The 22,696-nt window shown below is 44.6% G+C and overlaps 1 protein-coding gene across 3 annotated transcripts; it reads left to right on the top strand.

Moving 5' to 3' along the window:
* Positions 1 to 7,114: 7,114 nt before the first annotated feature.
* PPP1R14D (protein phosphatase 1 regulatory inhibitor subunit 14D) lies at positions 7,115 to 22,212 on the top strand. 3 transcript variants are annotated; one of them, XR_014157758.1, is made up of 5 exons: positions 7,115 to 7,854; positions 11,794 to 11,892; positions 12,876 to 12,908; positions 15,553 to 15,645; positions 17,500 to 22,212. XR_014157758.1 is itself a non-coding variant. In XM_081866983.1 (4 exons), exons 1-4 carry the CDS (start codon positions 7,612 to 7,614, stop codon positions 17,528 to 17,530), a joined length of 393 nt encoding a protein of 130 aa, XP_081723109.1. In that variant the 5' UTR covers positions 7,117 to 7,611; the 3' UTR covers positions 17,531 to 22,212. The 3 variants fall into 3 exon arrangements, 2 of the variants coding, with proteins under 2 accessions (XP_081723109.1, XP_081723108.1); XM_081866983.1 differs by lacking the exon at positions 15,553 to 15,645 and having other exon boundaries at positions 7,117 to 7,854; positions 17,513 to 22,212; XM_081866982.1 differs by lacking the exon at positions 15,553 to 15,645 and having other exon boundaries at positions 7,124 to 7,854.
* The last annotated feature ends 484 nt before the right edge of the window (positions 22,213 to 22,696 follow it).

Here is a 22,696-nt window from a genome sequence, read left to right as displayed (position 1 = left end):
ATCACTTTTGAAAAAGAGTATCCATTTATTCTGTGTGGAAATGTGAATACAGGACATTAGGCTCCATCTATATCCAGATGTTCTAGAATGATATGGACCACCCTTTCAAACAAAGGATATTCTTAATTTCCAAGGACTTTAGTGTGTACTTAAACTGTAGCTATGGTCATAGGCGCCGACTCCATGGGGCCTGAGGGGGCCCGAGCCCCCTCAAAAATTCGTTTGGGGGGGCTCTGCCCCCCCAATAATTTAAGAAAATTATTAGTTATATTATGCTTTGTAAAATCACAAAATTATGTTGGTATTTTTTATTTTCCTTGTTTGATGATAGTTACCTTTTAAAATACATTCAGTAATGAGTTAAAACAAAGCCACTCCCGATCTAGAGAGGGGGTGGGGTTGCGGGCTCTCGACCCATCAACAATCTCGCGGGGCTGGCGTCAGCCCCGCGAGAAGCGGGGGTTCCCCCTAGCTCATTAATATTCACCGCCCACGGCGGCAGCCAATCGGCTGCCGCAAAGGGCGGGCCCTCACAGGTTCACTTAAGGTCGGGGCAGCCCGGGGCTCGCCCCTTTCGTTCCCCCAGCAGCAGCGGTTTGGAGGTCTTGGGCCCCCCAATATTTTTTATAAGTCGGTATGGGCCCCCGCCCCCCCAATATTTTTATAAGTCGGCGCCCCTGGCTATGGTTGAAGCATGCTTCAACTTGACCGTTACAGGTACTTTGCTCTTGTACTGAATGTATACACTTCACTAGGATGTTTAAGGTCGAAAAAACTTGCAAATTACAGTATGTGGAAACATAGGCACCAAGTTGCACCCAGCGTTGAGGGGCCCATTGCTTGTGCATGACATCACATGCATGACACACGCATCCCAAACTGATCAGGCCGACTTGGCTTGCCATCCCCCCCCCCCATCAGCCACCTTACCTTTGCAAAAGGGACATGCGGGGCGAAGATGTTTCACCCCGCACATCCCTGGCAGAGATTGTCATGGGCCAGGAGTTGGCTTCACCTGCTGAGCAGCAGCCTGAAGGAGCAGAAGGCGAAATGACTCCAACTGCTGCTGATCAGAGAGCCAGTGTGGTGGAGTGGTTAAGAGCGGTGGACTCGTAATCTGGGGAACCGGGTTCGCTTCCCCGCTCCTCCACATGCAGCTGCTGGGTGACCTTGGGCCAGTCACACTTCTCTGAAGTCTCTCAGCCCCACTCACCTCACAGAGCGTTTGTTGTGGGGGAGGAAGGGAAAGGAGAATGTTAGCCGCTTTGAGACTCCTTTGGGTAGTGATAAAGTGGGATATCAAATCCAAACTCTTCTTCTTGCTCCTGATGAGAACCAGCTGGCTCAAGCTTTCTTAAGCAGGGTTTCCAGCCTCAGTCAGTTGCTGGAAGCAACATTTGTCGCGCCTGGTCAGACCTTGCTGCTTCTCGTTTCTCGTGACCTTGGACCCTCAGATTTCATGCCCCCTGGATCATCTGACTACATGAACTGAGGTGCTCGTGACCTTAGGATTGGACTGAATCTTGCATATGGAGTCTGCCTCCAGGCAAGTAGCCCACTGAGATTCGGCTGGTTGGCTGGCTTCTCCCTCCACTGAGCTCTGCCGTGGCTGGAAGCACAGGACTACAACAAAGATCACAGGAACGCCTTGCCGCATTCCTGGTGGCGATCACCAGCGTGCCTCCCCAAAGGGAAGTGTGGGATGAAGCTTTATCCTGCCGCGTCCCTGGCGATCCTAAGGAGGAGGCATCTTCATCCTGGTGTATCGTTTTGAGGATCACTGTGGAATTTTGGATGACTACCCCTTTCTTGAACATATTGGGGGGCTCCCCCTGCCCCCTCATAGATGACACCCTGTTTGGAAACTAGTGGAGGTTTGTACACACTGGGAAATAGATCAGATGGTGCTATGCACACAGAAGATTGACACAACCCTTCACACAAGGACCTTAAATGTACCAACTCTGTTTTCTAGGTGGTAAAATGTGACCATTTTCAAGTTAAGTTTTTCGTATTTCTTTTATGGGGCACGCAAACCACCAGACTCCCCAAAAGTAGCTTATTTGTATCAGTATAAATAGACTGACATAATAACGAAGTAGGACAGTATGAGCTGCAATACTGTGGAGCCCTGTCCTAAGGACTCTTGAATGCCTGCTCACTGCATGGAGACAAGGCAGTGTGAATCAGTCCTTTGTATAATCCCAGTATGACCTATTTTTGCAACTGCAAAAAAACACACTTTAAAGTAATGGAAATAGGCTACACTCTTATATATTGTGGTCTCATGAAGTGATAACCAATGCCAGCCTCCACAGGGGACCCCAAAGCAGGCCTCCCCCCAGAATGGCATGCATGTTTGCCACTAGCCATGTAGTGACTGACTTCATGTCAAAATTCTTGGGGCTTTGCTTCCATTACTTTATTCCCTTAAAGGAACTACAAACCACTCACCACAAATTAATCTGATGCTGTGATTTTGCATACAAAAGATTCTACTAGGGAGAGAGGTATATTTTTTCAGAACTCCTTCTAACAGAAAGAGTTGTCAGTCATAGTTCAGGATCTGTCGCTTTTCAGATAAGGCTAAAATAAATCAGACTATGGCACATTCCATTCTGCTTATACATTTGGGTGATAGGAGATTATTGCCAAGCGTAATGTCTAAATGTGATTCTGGCATTATACATTGACTGAGGATGTTTGTGAAACATCTTTGGTGTCAGCATAAATGTCTGCTTTTGGATCTATAGTGCTAAAATGATCCATTAGTCTGCATGGATGGATTGATCTGACGTGTGTCTAGTACAATAATAGTTATTAAACAAATATGGCATGCCACATGCTGCAGGTTACATCAGAACTGATTTCTTAAATATGACTCAGAGCTAAGCTAGCCCACATGAGGTTTATGTGCAGCAATCTGTTTATATTTTTTTTTTCTAACTTAAAATTTAAGGGCAGAATCCAGGTTAGGCTCACAGAAAGGCTTTTATGTATCCACTAATGGAAGATAAGAGAAGCCAAGGTTTGCTCCCCCAGTGCCCCTGAAAACAGGCTGCAGACCTGAGTAAGTCTTCTCACCAGTCAGAGAAATGGAGTGGTTTTGTTTTGGATCATTTCTTCATTTTGGTTTGACATCTCTTCCCATTATTCCAGGTGTCTAAAAACAAGGCATGGTAGAGACAACAATAGGATGGAAGGATGCTCAAGTTGCAGGAAACATTTTCAGCCAAAGGCAATCTGACCTTTCATATAAAACTTAAAGAGGCCAGCGAGTGCCTTTTGGATCAAACTGTAAAACACCCACTCCTTTGACAACAAAAATGATGCTGACAGGTTGCCTAGATACGCCAGATGTCTCTGGGCAACCTGTCAACATCACTCCTGTTGTTCAGGGCATGCTTTATGGTCTGCTGCAAGAGGCAATCTCCGGCCTGCAATCTCTTATCATAATAATTTTTGGCTCCGATTGCTCTCTGCAAACTCTCACCTTGTTCCATCTAGCTGTTGACTGCCTTGTTTCTAAACAGCTTTTAAGAGGCAGCTGAAAAAGGATTGGCTTGTTTGTCCTTTGGCTCCTCCATCTCCACCCACCATTTTAATTGCCTTAGATGTTGTTGGGTGTCAAATTTCCAAGGCAAGAGGAAGAGGTGTGGACCTAAGGGAAGACAGAAAGGTAGCGCAGGAAAGGGAGACGGGGAAGGTTTCCAGAGTTCGGCAGTTCATGACTAACAGTCAAGTTAAGCTGTGGTGTGAAATAGAGCAGAAAAATGAATGACAGGCCTCTGAGTCCACAAGGAAATACACTGCTGCAGCGTTTTGCAATATGTTTCTCTGATTTGCCCCCTAGATAAGCTTTCAGATGAGCAACTGAAGGCTCATCAACCCCATATACTTGGGGTTTATCTGGTTATAGTGAGTGAGGAGGGACCTACCAGGGCTCTGCAGAACCCTTGTTTACTGTCAGCAGAAAGCCCAACATTCCACACCAGAAACTGGATGCCAAACACTTTCCTCTTTGTGGTTCCTCTTGCCGTAGCATGTTCAGCTGTAGTGCTTTGCACCTTTATTGGAAAGTAAATTCCACTGGACTCGGTAGAACTTACTTCTGAACAAGCACACTTGGGATTGTGCTCGCAGTATGTTACCAGAATTCATCCAGAATTCATTCCTGTTGTATTTGTTCATTCCTTTTGTTATTTAAAACATTTTTCAAACACTTAATACATTTTTTAAAAATACCTATCTAGGCAGTATACAACATAAATCTAGTAAGCAACAGCTTTAAAAGAAAAAGGTAACATGAAACCGGTGAAACAGTAGTATGAATGCGTATAAAAACAAATACAGGAATTCAGGCAATTTATACAAACAAAAACAGGGTTCCGTCTTATGGGTCAGGGAAAGCACGGGTGAAAAGATACATTTTACAACATATCAAAAACAAATGATGGCTGCTGCTTCACATATGGGAGCTGAGCTGTCCCCACTGAACACAACCCCTGAAATGACTTAAGTAATCTTTTGTCAGGCCTTTAAGATTAACCATGAGGAGAGCCAAACTGCAAGAAAACACAAGTAATTAATATGGCCCCTGAAGTTCCACTGCCTAGGAAAAATGTCGCACCTACTGACTGAGCAGTCCTGGGACTCGGCTAGACTGCTAAACAAAAAGCGATTTATATGTGTTGTATGTGCGATATAACATTGTGCCATCAGATGGTGACGTGGAGTCCCGTTTTTCTCTACTCGTTTTCCCTGTTTAAATTTACAAATTTAAACTGAAATGCTTCTTTGATGTGTCTAGATCCAGCCCAGGCCATAGGGAAATAGGAAGCAGCTTTATATGGAGACAGCCCATTGGTTCATCTAGCTCAATACTGGCTACACTGGCAGGGGAGGGACTTTCCCGGCCCTAACTGGAGACGTCAGGGATTAAACCTGGCACTAATGGATTCATAGCCTCCTTTCATACCCAGTATGAATCTTCTTCCCTAACAAGTCTTGTTGCTGTTGGTTCCTGGTTTTGAAAGAAGTGGCAATATATCTTAAATATTGGGAAATAATGAAGTTAGTCCATATGGGCAATAACCAACTCGGTCATATTCAGACTACACACAGTGAAATCTATAAGACCTGTCAGGTGCTTTCAATGGGCCTGCTACTCTGACAAATGTTGGACCATCACTCTGTGGGTTTTGCAATGTGGCTTCCCACTCTGCAGTAGGACACGAGGAGATTACAACGGCCTGGCTCCTTGTAGAAATGGCTTCTGAATTGTTTAGTGTGTGCACCAGTTGTTAGTTTTGACAGAGAGATGAATAGATGCTACTGGAAGAGGATGTAGTTTAATTGGATCCAGAACAGAAACATCTTTCTTCTAACTGCCTGAGGAACAACTGTAATATGTTTCATTCTCTGCTTGAATGGAATGCGGATCCTGGCTAAGACTATAATGGACTTTGTAGACATGTGTCTGTACATGTCTCCTCTTATTTCTTTTCTTAGTACAGTGACCTATACAAACGTTAACTTTTATGAGAAAGGTCTGCAACCAGTCCGTGACAGGAGATGTCAACAAGTCTAAAGACTTGAGGTAAAATTTCACATGCAGAGTATAAATTTGAAATGTCACATTAACCTTTGGTGAAATTGGTGTTGCCAACTGAAAAAATATTTGCAAATTTGTGTTTCAGGTTTAATTTCATGTACCAAAATATGAAATAATGCATTGAATCAGAGTAACTATCACATAGGGGATTTTGTTGGTTTCCACTATTGAATCTAATTCAGAAATCATTTCTACAAACTGGACTTGTTTTTTAAATTTCTTTCTTAGCCAGGTTCAAGTTCAAACTGGTATTTCAGAAATTTTTTATTTTTATTTTTATTTCAGAAATTCACCTCCTCCTCCCCCACATGTAGTAACTTTAAGGCTCTATTACAAAGCAATGACATTGTTGCTGGCTGACAAGTCTTAAGGCCTCAAGCCCAAGTGAAGCTTCCTGGAGAGAGATCTAAATCTTTAATTCAGTCCTGGAGTCTACGAGGCATGGATCTCTGAGCACACCCTTCTCTGGTCTGGGAAGGGCAAGATGTATAGATCAAGTAATCTTTCTGAGGGAAGACCTTTATAACAGGAGCTGCTTGGTCTTCCTGGTCTGGGCATTATCACCTGCTCAGCTTCTGGATCTGATCTGGGAGTGAAGAGTGCTTCCAGGGTAGACTTCCTTTTTAATGAGGGAAGGACAGCCATAACTTATAGAACTGCATTATAAGAACATGAAGAACTTGGACTTGAGCTTACTTACCCCTCCTCCCTTCCATTCCTTTTTCCTCATGTGTCATGTATTTTTAGATCACAGACCTGAAGACAGGGACTGCCTCGGTATGGATTTTTGTAAGCTGTTCTAAAAGCCTTTTCAACTAAAGGACGTGGGTGGCGCTGTGGTCTAAACCACTGAGCCTCTTGGGCTTGTCGATTGGAAGGTTGGTGGTTCAAATCCACGCGACAGGGTGAGCTCCTGCTGCTCTGTCCCTGCTCCTGCCAACCTAGCAGTTCAAAAAGCACACCAGTGCAAGTAGATAGATAGGTACTAATGTGGCGGGAAGGTAAATGGCATTTCCGTGCACTCTGGTTTCTGTCACAGTGTCCCACTGTGCCAGAAGCCATTTAGTCATGCTGGTCACATGAACCAGAAAGCTGTCTGTGGACAAACGCTGGCTCCCTTGGCTTGAAAAGTGAGATGAGTGCCAAACCGCAGAGTCGTCTTTGACTGTACTTAACTATCGAGGGGTCCTTTACCTTTTTACCTTTTCCTATAAGGAAATGCCACAAATAAATAAATAAAGAGATGGGGGGGGTAAAATATATATCCTGCTTTTCTATGGCAATATTGACTCAACACAGCTGTGTGTGTGTGTGTGTGTGTGTGTGTGTGTGTGTGTGTGTGTATTGTGAACTGCCCCGAGACCTGGGGGTATATGGTGGTATACAAATTTAATAAAACAACACGAGCAGTGGCAACAACAACAACAATAGATAGCAGATAGATAGATAGATACTGTATCAGAAAGAGGCCTCCTTACCGTAAGGGTATTAGAGTTAGACTATTAAAAGGAAATAGCATATTTAAAGCACAAAATGTATTGATCAGAAATGCATCAGAGAGATGTGTGGTGGTTGTTTTTTGCATATTTCAGAAACACGCAATTTAATATTGCCTGCCTTCCCTCTCCTCGCTCTCAATTATCCCCACTTAGCTCATTCTCCTCAGGAAGTGGATTGCATAAAACATTAATGGACTCTGTCTGCCCGGTCTATGATCGCTCAGCCTCTTCTAACAACAGATGTTATTACAACTACTCTCCCTCCCACATTGCTTTTGTCAGTGTCACTAACAGTGAAACCAAATCAGCTTTTTCCTAGAGCAGCTGATTGATTGCTTCTCCTGCGACTTCTCTCTCTCTCTCTCTCTCTCTCTCTCTCTCTCTCTCTTTCATCTAGCAACTTGCTCTGGGACACCACAGCCAGTTTCTTCTGCTCTTTGAAAATAATCAATGGCAATTTTTTGAAGGAGGAGGAGGAGGAGGGTAGGGGGAAGAAACATGCTGGAAGAGAGAGCATTGTCCCCGGAGAGTACAGAGGAGGTGGGACAGTTAGTGAGCATAGCCCAGGGTCCAAGTTCCCTTCCTCGGGTCACTTTTAATGCTCCAGAGAAACCAGAAGAGGAAACGTCCCACAGAAGGCTGGGCAAATTAACCATCAAGTATAACCGAAAAGATCTTCAGAGATGGCTAGATCTGGAGGAGTGGATTGATGCCCAGTTGCAAGAGCTGTATCAGTACCAGGTGAGTAACTATTTGACTGGATAAAGACATCACACATAAGCCCAAAGAATTTTACCTATGCCAGGACTGTCTGTAGCACAATGTATGGCTTGGAATGGAATGGACATCTGTTTTGGTGATAAAGGAATGTGATTCACTATCACACTCATTAACTTGTTAAATTCTCCCACTCCCATTCTGCAGGAGATTGCTGTGTGAGATTAGACTGGGGCTTAATGGTAGAGCCACAAAGCGTCTGCCTGGAAAGGATCAGCTCATCCAACTCTCCACCCTGAGGCAAAGACATCTTATATCCAAAAAGCATTCCTGGCAGACACCTTTCTGCTCTTACCTTGGAAATTTCCAAGCCCAAGACCTCACCACCTTCTTAAGTAGCTTTTTCAGTTGTGGGAATGCTCCCATGATCAGGAAGTTTGTCTTAATCTTGAATTTAAATCTACTTCCTGCAACTAAAAGCCATTGTTTGTTGTCCTGTATGCAAGTTGAAAGAATGGATGACTGTTTCCCTTTTATTCTCCAATATCTCTAAAAATGTTTGGAGCATGTCTGGGTATCTTACAGAATTTCTGGATATTTTAGACTGGCCTCAAAGGATTTGCTTTTTTATTTAGGGCAGCCTTCCCCAGTTTAGTGCCCTCCCATCATCCCCGACCATTGTCCTGATGGCGGGGGCTGCTGGGAACCTGAATTTAAAACAACCACGGTGGATCAGGGTGGGGAAGGTTGACTTTGATTGGCATCCATCTGTCTCAGGAGACAATGAAGGGGTTTGCCTTGGGTGTATGTGTGAAGTCAAACTGTTGGGAAGTTACAGCACCTGTTGGGTCTGTAGAGACCAATGCAGGAGAGACATGCTTTGTTGTAGCGGGGGCAGATGAAGGCCTCAAGTTGTGCTGTTGCAGATGGACCATGGCTTTTCTTCTCCCAGTGGTCATTCCTCCTCAGGTCATTGCTATGGATACACAACTTGACTGCATGTCTCCAGACACTGTGCTTGTCTACAAAGGATTCCCACACAGCAGGGTCGATGTTGCCAACCTCAGGTCACATTTGCAGACATTTTTGTTACGCATAATTGATTTATGGCATGTGTGTCCTGCCCAATTTGCAAGGGCATTTTAATTTCACAACATCCCTTTGTGGAGATGATCAGCTGGGAGAGATTGAGAAATCTGTCCATAGTCATCCCAATGAGTTTTGTAGCATGAACTTGAATAAATGTTTTCCATTTCCAAACTCACCTTGAACCATTTAATCCACATTTACTTTCTGTGGCTACTTTCACACTGGGCATTTTCTGTGGAACACCTACCCTCTGTTCACTCACTTTTTATGGGGAATCTGCATGATGCTGTTGTCAAAACATCCTCCCATGATGATCTTCTTCAACTTCCATCCTTTTCCAAAGCTCAGTTTCCCAAGAGGTAGATGACCTATCAGGCAGCTGCTTATTAGGTTGTTGGGCAAGTTATGGATTGTATAGATTGCTCTAACAATTTCCTTCCCTATGATCCATCTCTCCTATCTATGAATCAGATATATTACTTTAACCCTTCCCTTCTCAAATAGCATTGCATTTATATCCATTTCAATTCTACTCTCCCCATACATCACACCAAAGGGAGGTAACTATGATCAAGACTGCAGCAAGTGGAGGAAAGGGGGGGACATTTAACCCTTTCTTCCATGCCCTTGCTGAAGTGAGAATTCTCTTCCTCCCCATGGACACTTGAGACTTGAAGGCACTGTCTAGTAGTCACAAGCCAATCAGAGAGCATCCAGGACCTTGGACAGCTCCAAAAAGCCCCCCTCTAAAACAGCCACAAGAGCAGCTGTTGCAGCAGGGAGCTATAGCCTTTGTTGTTGTTTAGTCTAACCAAGCCTAAAGTGTGGCAGATTCCACTGCCCTGGAAGAGTTTGTCTGCTGGTTAAAGGTCCCTTGCCTTATTTTGTAGTCTCTGGGTTCTACAAGGTTTGAGAGACAGAAGTAATGCAGGGGACTCACCCTTTAAGTCAGAAGATAGTGGCAGGACTGTGTCTGCTAGCCCTGAGTAAGGCACTGTTTGTTCTTCCTCTAATGAGTAGCCTGAACTTCATCTGAACAATGCACTGCACGGTTCCCAAGTCATGGATCATGACACCTCAGCATTCGAGGCTGTTTTTCTTGGGGGGGGGGCTACCCACCTGGGTACATGTTGAATCCTAAAGACAATAAGCCTGAAAACAGAGTTGCTATTCCACTTGCAGCCTAAAGCAGGACAGCAATTATTGTGTCGGATTAATTATCACACCTGGAAACACCTGAGATCTTTACCCATGCTTGTAGAGTCCTCTTCCATCTTGTCAGCTCTTGAACTATGGAACTTAAAACTCAACATAATACTCTAAATGAGGTCTCAGCAGGGTCCCTCAATAGCACCACTAAATTTCTAAGTCTGGAAGACCATTTGATAATTTGATTGTACCTAAAATAAGTTTGTTTGTTTCATGAAATGCATACACCACTCGATTGTAATTTTTTTAAACAATACTTTTAAATATACAGAAAGCTAAACTATTTAAACAGATTAAAATTCACACCAGCATTTCTAAGCATCTGGGTAGGTTTGCCGAAACAATGTTTTTAACAAGTGCCAAAAAGAATATAGTGAAGATAGCTGCTTGATATCACTTGGCAGGGAGTTCCAAAGTGTAGATGCTGACACACTATTGTGTTCTTATAAAGGCCGAATGGGTGTTATGTGGCATCTGTAATATTGCCAATTCTGCCAATCAAGGTGGAATTAGTCTATTGGGATCCTTTGCTGGGGGTGAAGGAGGTTGAGGGAGCTTATTAACAACCAAACTAATTGTGGGCTAGCCTTCACAATTGGGGTCACTGAAAAGCGTATTTCAAGCCTGTTTCTGTACAGGCAGCATGTAAATGCCTGGCCCTCTTATCTCAGTTCCAAAGGTTGTTTTCCCGACACAGTTTTGCTGATGCTTTACTTTCCAGCAGCCTTATCCCTGCTTCTCAAAGACAGGTAAAGGTGAGGATATTCAACATTATTGAAAGGAGGTTGTTAAGTAATCAAGACATTTGCTGACCTGTCTGTGTAATATGGAACTGAAATCTGACTGTGTGTGGAGGTCCTGGAAAGATAAAGGAGGCAACCATTTGAAATTTGCTTCAGTCAATCAAATTTATGTATATTTATAAAGTTTACCTTCAGAGTAGCAATGGGTGGGCCAGATGAAGAAACAAAAACTGAAGGTGTTATGTGCCTCATTAAGTGTACACACACATACACCTGAATGAAACAGAACCACCCTACCTGGGTAGCAGTACTATATGAGATGCTACAGTATTTATTATTGTCACCAAATCCATAGTAATAATTCATTACAGCTAGGTGGAAATGAGAGGTTGGGGTAGATTTTTTTTTATTCATGGGATAAACAGCACAGGGAAACCCCCTCACCCCAGAATCCTGATTCAGATTGGGGTCTTCCTGCAGCTGCTAAGAAAGGTGTGGCTAGTTAAGAGCCCACAATTTAAAAAATGTGCTTAAAGTCACGTCTCATTGACACTTGTTAGGCCACTGGAGCTGTTGGAGCATGGCAGGAGGCTCTTGATTGGCAGGTGCAAGTATCTGATCAAACAGAGTGCCAGGCACTAGCTAAAGAAAGATTCTGCCTGGGGACGTAACAGGAGTGGTTCTGCCTGAATAAACAGAGCTATGCCTGGCCCGGGGCCAGTTGGCCAGCTTCAACCAGACTGGTAGACATGGTGGAGCTGGAGAAGCCCAGGCAGGATGGTGGTGGCATCTGATTAGAGATTGAGGTGGGGAGGAAAGAGATGTTGGTTCCAGTGCCTTCTAAAAGCAATAGAGAAGGGGGCAACCCCAAAACATGAAGGGCAGTGCCTGTGTAATTTGAGCATTGGTGATTCTGCTCCAGTTGCAGGAGGAGACAGAAGCCACAGCCACTCCAGAGCCAGAAATCGACATTGAGGATCTTCTTGACGTCTCTAACGAGGAGCAGAAATCTAAACTGCAGGTTGGACAGAGGCACCTTTAACTGCCTATTTAGACGGTTTGTGGGGACCAAAGGAGCCTTTTCCAACGTTGCAATGTTAGTCATCATGAAAGGAGGTTCTCCGTGAGATGTTGAACACAGCGTGACTCAATGAGACAAAACCATCTGCCCCATTTTTTGATGTGGTGCCTGAGAACGGAGTCCTCCACAACTAAATAACTGGAATTGCAGGGCGGGGTGGCATGGGGTGCAAGCTCTGTGTACCATTTTTGCATGTGGTTGAATTCTGAGATTGATTGAAAGCAGGCAGGCCATTTCAGACTTGGGAGTGTTTTGAGAGACTGTCCATAAAGTACATCAGTTTTCAACATATGAGTCTGCTTAATACAGAGTCAGATGATTGGCTCATGTGGCCCAGTGTGGTATACAGTGGTACCTCTAGATACAAACGGGATCCGTTCCAGAGCCCCGTTTGCATCTAGAGGTAAACATAACTAGCGACGGCACATCTGCGCGCACACATCGCTTTTCGCCACTTCTGCGCATGACGTCATTTTGAGCGTCTGCGCATGCGCGAGCGGCGAAACCCAGAAGTAACGTGCTCCGTTACTTCCGGGTTGCCAAGGAGCGCAACTCGAACGCGTTCAACTTGAAGCATATTTAACCTGATGTATGACTGTACTCCTATTGCAGATAAGCGAAAGGCCATGGTTCAGTGCAAGAGCATTTGCTTTGCATACAGAAAGTCCCAGGGTCAATCCCCAGTATTTCCAGTTAGGGCTGGGAGAGGCCCCTGCCTGAAACCCTGGAGAACTGCCAATCAGGGTAGACTATACTGAGCTAGTTGGACCAATCATCTGACTCGCTAGAAGGCAGCTTCCTGTGTTCTTTTGGCTGCCAACCAAAGAGATTTTGCTTCCTTGCCCCGGGGGTAAAATGTAGAGGAAGATATATAGAGATATATAATTCAAATACATGCATAAATGTTTTATCTTATCTTGTAGGAAATTCTCCAGGAATGTTCCAGACCTACAGAGGTGAGCATAGAGCAAGGCAATTGTCAGTGCTTTTTTTTTTATTTTTCCAGGAAGTAATCAAGTAGTGGCACCTTTTTTGTTGTTGTTAAAAATTGTGGCACTTACTCTAACAACTTCATGGTGAGAACTGGCACCTATTTTTCTAGAAGAAAAAAAAGCACTGGTGATGCTTTAATATCACAGTGTTTTGCTCTAAGAACAGCTGAACAGCCAGTTCTACAGATGTTTTGAAGCTATGTTTAGTGTGCATTGCTCATGCTTTCATTTTTCAGCCATACTTACACAGGTATAAATTATTTTATCCCAAACGGTTTGTGGCTCAACCAAGAGGTTTGGATAATGCCAAAATTTGGATAAACAGGAGTGCAGTTTATTTTCTCCAAATAGCACAAAACTACTAGGGTTGAATGTGGTGGGTGGCCAAGATGGAAGTTCTACTTCTAAATATATTTGTTTTGAATGCAGTAGAGCCAAACTCACTTAGGAAGGGCTGTAGCTCAGTGGTAGAAGGTATCAGGTTCCTACCATCTCCAGATAGGTCTGGATATGTCCCCCTGTGTGAAAGCCTGGAGAGCTATGGCCAGCCAGAGTAGACAACGCTGAACTAGATGGACAATGGCCTGACATGCTATAAGGCAGCTTTCCTATGTTCAAACTATATGCTACTCTTAAGGTGCAGCTATGTATCAAGTCTCATTTTCCTTAACTACAAGCATATGGGGAAGAAATTATTACAGGGAAGTTAGTGGGGGCTTATTTCTTCCCTCTCCAGTGCAATCGGAGTCAAAATTGGCTTCCTTGTGCAGCTAAAATGCTTAAGGAAAAAAATTCCCATTGATAGCAATGGTAAGTTTTCTTTAGTATTAGATGCTGGAGGGGGAGGATGATTTTGGCTCTGATCACACAAGGGATGTTCAACTTTCCTTGCAAGGATCACACACAGACACCCCTACACCTGTACTTAAGAAAGAAAAACATGATAAGGTTTAATATCAGGCAGACATCAGTTTGGCCCTAAGAGAACTACTCAGTTCTCATGACATTCATTCCTCTTCCTTCTGAGAGCCAGTATGAGAGCCAGTATGGTGTAGTGGTTAAGAGCGGTAGTCTCGTAATCTGGGGAACCGGGTTCGCGTCTCCGCTCCTCCACATGCAGCTGCTGGGTGACCTTGGGCTAGTCACACTTCTCTGAAGTCTCTCAGCCCCACTCACCTCACAGAGTGTTTGTTGTGGGGGAGGAAGGGAAAGGAGAATGTTAGCCGCTTTGAGACTCCTTAAAGGGAGTGAAAGGCGGGATATCAAATCCAAACTCCTCCTCCTCCTCCTCCTCCTCCTCCTCCTCTTCTTCTTCTTCTTCTTCTTCTTCTTCTTCCTGCGTTGGTTCATCCATGGAGTCACTATCATCAACTTTCCCTTCAAGGTTAACACCCATCCCTCATGCAGAGAGCTGCACATCAGCTAGGCGACTGTGTTGTTATGCAAAGGACACCACTCGTTTTCATTCATTTCAATCGGTCTACTCAGAGAAAATTACTTGCATACCACCACCCTGTAATTACGGTATGTTTGGAAGGGAAATCAATCGGGTTATCTATTGAAATAGGACTCTGAACCATATTGTGTGCTACAGCTGAAGGAGGCGAGATTTTCCTTCTCTACAACTAGTGGCAGTTGAACTTCTTGACTCACCATTGCTGATCTCCATGGTAACTTGACCAATCCTTGTAGAAGTTGTTCAAAGGTAACACAACAAGCAGGGTTGGTGAATGATTTACTTGTGAACAATAAGATAGCACTCAGATGTGGCTGGGTAGAAAGGTGCTAGTGCTAGCTTGAAGCATTACACAAAGTCCATCACTCGGTACAATTGGATGTGTGCAAAATAGTCACCACCTGTACAGCTGGCGGGGTATAAGCACATGGAAGGCGGCTTCTAGATGTGTAACTCAAGCGGGATGAAGGGCAATATGTGATCTAGCTTCAGGACTGCATCTCTCTCTTTCTGTTAGAAAATAGCAGCAGTAACCTTCAGTTACTAAAGGGCAAGTGGAGGCTTACATGGCTGAATGGTGCCCACAGCAGCGTTTGGTGGAAGGCCGGGATATACTGTAAATTCCGGCGTATAAGACAACTTTTTAACCCCCGAAAAGATGTTAAAAAGTCGGGGGTCATCTTATACGCTGGGTATCCATCCCCTGCTGCTGCTGTAGCGGCTCCGCTCCGTGCCAGGAGAAAGCCGCCCGGCGCGGAGCCTGCCCCTTGTGCTGCTTCTGAAGCAGCAGCAGGGGCTGCAGGCTGTGCTCCGCTCTGGGCAGCTTTCTCCTGGCACAGAGCCCAGCCCCCCGGCTGCTTCTGAAGCAGCGGGTGGCTGGCTCCACTCTGCACCGGGCGGCTTTCTCTCGGTGCGGAGCTGCCCAGCGTATTAGGCAAGTGGGCTTGTAAGACGAACCCCCAAATTGCAGCTGCCAATTTGGGGGGTCATCTAATATGCCCACTTGCCTAATACTCCGGAATCTGCAGTACATTTAACAAATAAATGAACAAATACATGTTCCTCCAGACAAAAAAAAAAGGCCAAAAAAACTGAGTCAGGAAATAGGCTAAGCTAGAATGCTTCTTCCTGACATACCTGTTTTCTAAGCAGGAACTATTTTCGTGTAGATGAGTATTCAGACATAAGAGTTGCCACCTGGAGTCTGAAGTGGTACAGTCCAGAACCTCAATTGCTGTGCTTTTGGTATGCGTGACTTACATTTAATTTGCTTGATCAGCTGAGTCTCTCCATTCTACTTGCACTCCAGGGTAGAATGGTTGAAGTCCCCCAAGAATAGATTTCAATTTATATTTATAAATTGGTTGGCATTTGGTTTATATTTAAATAAATCCCCTTATGGTGATCTTAGAAGATAGCGGGGAGAAGAATCTGTCATGTAGTTGATCCTGTTTTTTAAAAATACATGGCGATTCTTCTCCCACCTGTCTGCTAAGATCTCCATTGCATGAATGGCTTTTCACAAAGTGCATAGCAAGTATGGGGACCCCAGTCCAGACTGGAACCCTGGTACTGATGGGAGAGGGCCTTTAACCTTTTGCTCCTGCTGCAGTCCTGATCCAGCCTGGGGCAGGGGAAGAGGGGAGGGGATGAGACCTGGGTGTCAGCGCTATATGTCTTCATTTGGCCTGGAGAACCAGTGTGAACTAAAAACTGCTTTGTAGGGTAACAGAAAGGAGGAAGGCCTACCATCTGCATTAAAAGAACAGCTCCATTGGTGTGAACGGGAGCTTCTATTCCAATGCAAAAAGTGGGTCTGGGGACATAGATCCACACTGGAACTGCAATGTGGGCCACGCCAAGATCCCCATCCAGACTGGGGGCCCTGCACTTGCTATTTACTTACTTAACAAAATAACTTTGCAATTGGTAATGGCGCAGAAGACGTTTTGTCTCCTTGTGCCCCAAAGCCACTGTGTCAAACAGGCTGGCCTCAGGCCAGCGAGGGTCAGGGCTTCTGAATCTTTAATAGCTTGAAAGAAGGAGTTTCAGCAAGTCTGTCATGTCAACTCCAGGCTCATCCAGACTTCTTTTTGTGCTGCATTTCTAGGAACAGACCTGTGCCTTAAAGTGTCTAAGGGCTTTTGAAGTGAAAAGTCGCTCTTTGCCTCTGAATCAGAGCTAATGGCAATCTGCAGAAAACTCAAATTGCTGTTTGTTCCGAGCTAGTTAAGGAAGCTACACCCACCAAGTTTCCTCTTCTACACAGCTACTGCACCATTGTTTATTTGCATGCCACTTATCCATGGAAAACCATACCCAAAGCAGCTCATATCAAAGTTTACATAAGATAATTCACTACCAATTATACGACATAACAAAATGTAAATAGTATTATAAGCAATATGCCAATGAAAACATCTCATTATAATGAAACTATAATAAAATTAAACAATCTGCTGGTAATTCCTAATAAAGGCCTAGCAATAAAAATACAAGAACATAACAGCACAAGTTACAGATAGGTACCCGTGTTGGTCTGCCATAGTCAAAACAAAATAAAAGAAAAAAATTCCTTCCAGTAGCACCTTAAAGACCAACTAAGTTAGTTCTAGGTATGAGCTTTTGTGTGCACGCACACTTCTTCAGATACCACAACTTCTCAGCCACAGCAACAACCCTAAACAAAGCTCTACCCTGATTGCCTGAAAACCTTAATCTTACCCTATTTTAGCCCGGAGGGGGGTGGTCTTTTAATTATGGCTTTAAAAGGTAAAGGTAAAGGTACCCCTGCCCGTACGGGCTAGTTGTGACCGACTCTAGGGTTGTGCGCCCATCTCACTTAAGAGGCCGGGGGCCAGCGCTGTCCAGAGACACTTCCGGGTCACGTGGCCAGTGTGATGAAGCTGCTCTGGTGAGCCTGCACCAGCGCAGCACATGGATTATGGCTTAATTAATTAATTAATTATGGCTTAGCTGCTTCTTAATGCTTTGCAAGAGGAGCATGCCAGAAGGTTGTAAAGATCCAGCTACTTTAATTTGGTGGAGGGTGAGTTAACTGTATGAATTAAAACCTTGTTTTAATGGATTTTGATTCAGGACTTTGTTACAGAACTGCTCGATCGATTGAAAGGTCTCAGGAGAATGGCCAACAATCAAAAGAAATGAACCGCGATGACAAAAACCTGTAACACAAAATGCATCATCCCGTGGAAGAGAATTATTAGAAGACACAGGGATGGAATTCCAGCGCTGCCTGATATCGTACACATCAGATTCCAAAGCATCCATCTTCATTCGCCCCTTGGATTTCTATCTGCAAGCAGTAGCTTGTTTGCGGGGAGGAGAGGCCATAGCTCAGGAGGCAGATCAGATGCATTGCTGGTCAGAGCTCCCAGGTTCAGTTCCTGACATCTCCATTTGAAAAACACTTATGGAGCAGGGCTGGGAAAGATCTCTGCTCAAAGCTCCGGAGAGGTAACATGGAACTAGACATGCCAATGCTCAGAATGTTAGAATCAAGCTAGGTCTTTAAGAACAGGGACAGGGAGTCTGTGTCTCCCCAGATGTTGCTGGATTTCAGCCCCCATTGAATTCTCCCAGTGTGGCCTTTGCTCAAGGGTGCTGGAGAGCAGGGTGGGGAGGGAACAGCTGTTATGGGAGGGAAGCATCTCTTTCCTCTTTGCATTAAATCAGGGAGGGGAACCTTTGGTCCTGCAGAAGTTGCTGGGCTCCCATCTTAGCTTGAGCCAGCATGAAAACCAGAGGGCCACCAGATCATTGTTATTATAATTAAATGTGCATACTGCCCTTCATCTGAAGATCACAGGGCAGCTCGCAACATAAAAATACAAACACGAAATACATAAATCCCTTGCTGCCCTCCACCCATTGTGTCATGTTTTTGAGGGATGGGGAACCTGGGGCTCTTGTTGTTGGACTCCGGCTTCCATCATCCCTGATGCTGGCAGGGTTTGGTGGGAGTCAGAAGACAGCAACAGCAGATTCTTTGCCCCTGAATTAGAGCATGGGGGACAGGACAAGTCCCTCAAGTGGTACAGGTTATCTGTTTGTATGATGGCATTTGCAAGGAATAATAATTTTCAGTTGAATATTTTTGTGCTTCTTAATATGAATGTATGCACCAGACATTGAAAGCACACAGTTTCCTCATAAATCCTGGGAACTGTATTTTGTAAGGGTAGGGGAAATTGTAGCTCTGTGAGGGGCATTCTACAGTTCCCTGGATCTTTTTTGGATTTAAAAATGTATTATAATGTGTGTGTATAGCCTAAGAGAAGCATTTATTAGAATTTATCAGACTCCCCAGTTTTCATTGACATCACCTCTGAGATCAGTCTTTAAAAACATTTTTCCTGCCTAAAGTGATTTCCAGCTTTACTTCCATCAATGATACAGCTGAGAAGGTAAGGCACAGGAAACAGAGTCATACAGTGAAGAACGACATCATGATGGGGGTTTTCAACTGGAGTATCCTATCTTTGTTACATACCTACGCACCATTCAAAATGCAGAAAGCTGACAGAATGCCAAAAATGTGAAGCGGGGAAGTCAAGTTTTCAGTGACTGAAAGAGGGGAAGAAGTTGGACATGGGAAAGTGGATTTAGCTCAGCCCTTGATTATTTCTCTCTTTCATGGATAAATGCTCTTAGGTAATTGCACGTGGCTTAGCTACCAGAGTCTAGAATCCAAAAATACTGAGGCATGGGTGTTTCTAGCAGCTAAACGTGAAGGAGGTGGGAGATGAAATACCTGAGCTGCTGCAGATCTGTGAGTTTTCTTGAGTAACACATGTCCATTCATGTAATTACAAGGTGGGGTTTCCTGTCCTTTTTATTTCCTATTCTGAGGAATACACACTGGTGACTAAGGCAATGTTGAGATCGTTCATTCTTCTGAGAAATGACTTCACCAAAAGATCTGTGCTCTTTCAGGCACCAGGGCTGCATCCATAGCAAAAAACTGTGTTCACTGTTGCTTTTCCCCCCTTTCAAATATTGTATTTCAGCACAAACACCTCAAGCATGTGATAGTTTGGGATGCATAAGGAGTTAACAAAAATGTATTTTTGCCTTTCATTTCAATTGCATTGTACAATGTCTTCGTCGTCATCATCATCATCATGTTTAAGAGGTACATTTTCTATGGCCTCGGTGTGGTCTTTCCAATGTCACAATTCCCATGCCCCCATCTCCAGGTGTATTTCACTTGCCACATTGTGAATGGAGGTGACTGTATAATGCTTGGTAGCTAATCTGTGGCAGGGGTGCTGTAAATGGCACAAGGAACACAGGTCTGTGCCATTCCTGGACCAGAGCAAGCGGGTCTCTGAGCAGAGGTGGATTTAGGAGAGCGTGACCAGCTTGCCCCCACTGGGCTGCAGGGGCCCCCACAACTATGACTTCGAACAGATGAGAGACAGGGGGCACCGCTGAAATTTGAAAGCCCAAAGTCTGCCACTGTTGTGGCAGAAAGCTTGGACTATGTGCCTGCCTCTCTCACCTGCCTTGAGATCTAGAGCTTGGTCTCATATCTCTGTCTACTGGACTACACATATAGTTTGGGTTTCAGGCCAATTTCTCTGTCTGTCTGCAAGAGATCCATTGTTAGGTTACTTCTGAAACTGAAACACGCCATGGATAGTGTAAGAGGAAAGCAGCATGTACAGTGGTACCTTGGTTTTTGAGCAGCTTAGTTCCCGAATGTCGCAAACCCAGAAGTGACTGTTCCAGTTTGTGAACTATTTTTGGAAGTCAAACATCCAACAGGGCTACCGCGGCTTCTGAGCAGAAGCTGCAATTTGGTTTTTGAATGTTTTGGAAGTTGAGCACACTTCTGGAACGGATTCTGTTCGACTTCCAAGGTACGACTGTACTGCACTGCAACATGCTTCCAGGCAACGTCTTCTGCTTGCACACTATGCTCACATGCATTACAAACACACCACCTGAAGGAAAACACTCATTTCACCATTCTTCAAACCGCCTGGCTAGCTCAGCCTTCCTAACAAACTGATCAAAGTGCACTGAGCCTCATATTAGAAATGTTGTGTCTGTTTCCCTCCCTTTCCTACATGCATTTTCTTTGCAGTACTTGCTGGGCAAGTTGCTCAAGTCCATAAAACACACTCGAGAACGGCAAACAACAAACACAAAGGGTCAAACTGAGGTTGAAGAAGAAATTATATTTGTGGAAAAATACAGCATCAAGGAACTAAAACCGATGCTTCCCTCTCCAGCAGGCAGTTTCATGCATCTTTTTGCATGAATGCGTTTAAGCACAACATGCCACAGAAGGCATTGTAAAGAAAGCCTGTCACTGACTTCAGAATTTGTAGGAACTGAAATCTCTGTGGGGAGAAAGTGACTACGTGCTTCTGGGCCAGTTCGTATTCCCCACCCTGCTCTATAGCTGTCTTGGTTCAATCCCCTTTCCTTCCCTTTCAGCAGATAGTCTGAAAAAAAGGACACACACACAAAGACCAACATGAAGAAAGCTTCGATCCAAGGGCAGGGCCCATAGTGGTTAAAAATAAAACCTGGCAGACTGGTTACTGAAACAATTCAAGGGAGAATAAGCTGGATGTCAAATAGATTGTCACCTCTGAGCAGGCAGACTGCTCCTCCCTTTTCCCCCATCCTGTATTCTTCAACACGGTCCAAATATGCTAACCACAAACACAGCAGCAAAAACTGCTCTGTCTGAAACCAGCTGTCCATACTAAGCAAATCCGAGCTGACAGTGCATGACTAGATACAACTATAAATGTTGTGGTTCAGCTACTACCGTAATCGTTTCTATCAAAGTGAGACTGCCTTTAAAATTCTTATCCTGCCCCCTAACAGCCATCCAGCCCCCATGATTATGCATCTGGATTCTGCATCAGGCACACTTCTGCTTCACTGTAGACATAATGCTAATATGGGATGCTGATCCTTTTTAGGGGAAATCATGACATTCAAGCCTCTGCAGCCACAGACCTCTGAGTGGAGCAGTCCATCACAAATTACTGAATGCACAACACCTGGTGGATACAAGCCATGCATCTGAGCATGGGGGGGGTTATGCTAAAGTGCTTCCGTTTATTTCAACCCATATTCCTGTTAAAACACTATTTGTTTTCTCTTTGGGCGGTGTCCAGATCCGATGATGGGCATGTTACTCTAGCACTAGTCATTGTCCGGGTATTACTTGCTCTGTTCAGAGTAATTACCACCATTCACACTGAAAGGAAATGGTCTGTATGTGCTTCTTTGTCAGCTCGCACCTGCCCATCCAGACTCCTGCCAAATGCCTGGCTTCCCAGGTAGACTGCCCTTCTGTTCACCCTAGATGGAAACACGCAGAAAAGGCCACCAATCCACCCAAGAGTGTGTTGCAATTGCAAACCAGCTGCTACAGAACACAGCTTTATGCCCAACCTCCTCTGGCTATTTAAATTGTTTAGAGGAGAAATGCATCAGGAACCCATGCCCACCCAGCTATGAATTCTCGAAATGTTTTACCGCCTTCAGTTCAGACATGCAGAGTCCTTCAGTCACCTAGTCACCTTGGTTCACATGTCCGAGAATGCCATTTCCTTGAGTTAGAGGAAAGCAGAAGATCTGGACACCAGTAAGAGCCAATGAAGAACATTGCTTCGCATCCAGTGGCGCCATCCCGTTCACAAAAGCACTTCCACAATGGTACCTCCCTTTTCTCTCCTGTTCTGGGGGTTTGCCAATGCTGGCAGTTCCCTCACTGCAAGAAGTGAAGTTACAGGGAACCAGGCAGAGGGCCTTCTCTGTAGTGGCACCGCCCTGTGGAATGCCCTCCCATCAGATGTCAAGGAAATAAACAACAATCTGACTTTTAGAAGACATCTGAAGTTTCAATGACTGGTGTTTTACAGTGTTTTTAATATTTTGTTGGAAGCTGCCCAGAGTGGCTGGGGAAACCCAGCCAGATGGGCAGGATATAAATAATAAATTATTATATTATTATTACTGCGACATGGGGAAATGAGAGGGAGGGGAAGTTCCACTGCAAAAGTCCTTGCAGGATGACTTCATTGGATGCAACCCCATTGTTTATAATTTCATTTACCTCACCACTTGGATTTTTCACTTCAGATGCCAAAACATCTTTGGCAAACCCTACAACATGGCCGACTAGGACAAGCAGGGCAGATGAAGTGACTGGCTGCACCAGTCTGCCTCCTCCCCTTCCCCCGGTTCCTTGTAGGGGTGTGATATGCTCTGATACAAGGGAAGTGTGACCGGAACGAATAAAAAT

The sequence above is a fragment of the Podarcis erhardii genome, assembly GCF_964252035.2.
Source record: "Podarcis erhardii genome assembly, chromosome: 1".
Taxonomy (NCBI): domain Eukaryota; kingdom Metazoa; phylum Chordata; class Lepidosauria; order Squamata; family Lacertidae; genus Podarcis; species Podarcis erhardii.
Note: the sequence above shows the minus strand (reverse complement) of the source record. Positions and strands in the feature narration are given on the sequence as shown.

What these genes read in the sequence shown, in the direction of transcription:
- PPP1R14D (XM_081866982.1), top strand. Translation starts at nt 7,612, where the DNA reads ATGCTGGAAGAGAGAGCATTGTCCCCGGAGAGTACAGAGGAGGTGGGA. An exon ending in AAGAGCTGTATCAGTACCAG is followed by an intron (nt 7,855 to 11,793) that starts GTGAGTAACTAT and finishes ATTCTGCTCCAG; the next exon opens with TTGCAGGAGGAGACAGAAGC. An exon ending in AATGTTCCAGACCTACAGAG is followed by an intron (nt 12,909 to 17,499) that starts GTGAGCATAGAG and finishes ATTTTGATTCAG; the next exon opens with GACTTTGTTACAGAACTGCT.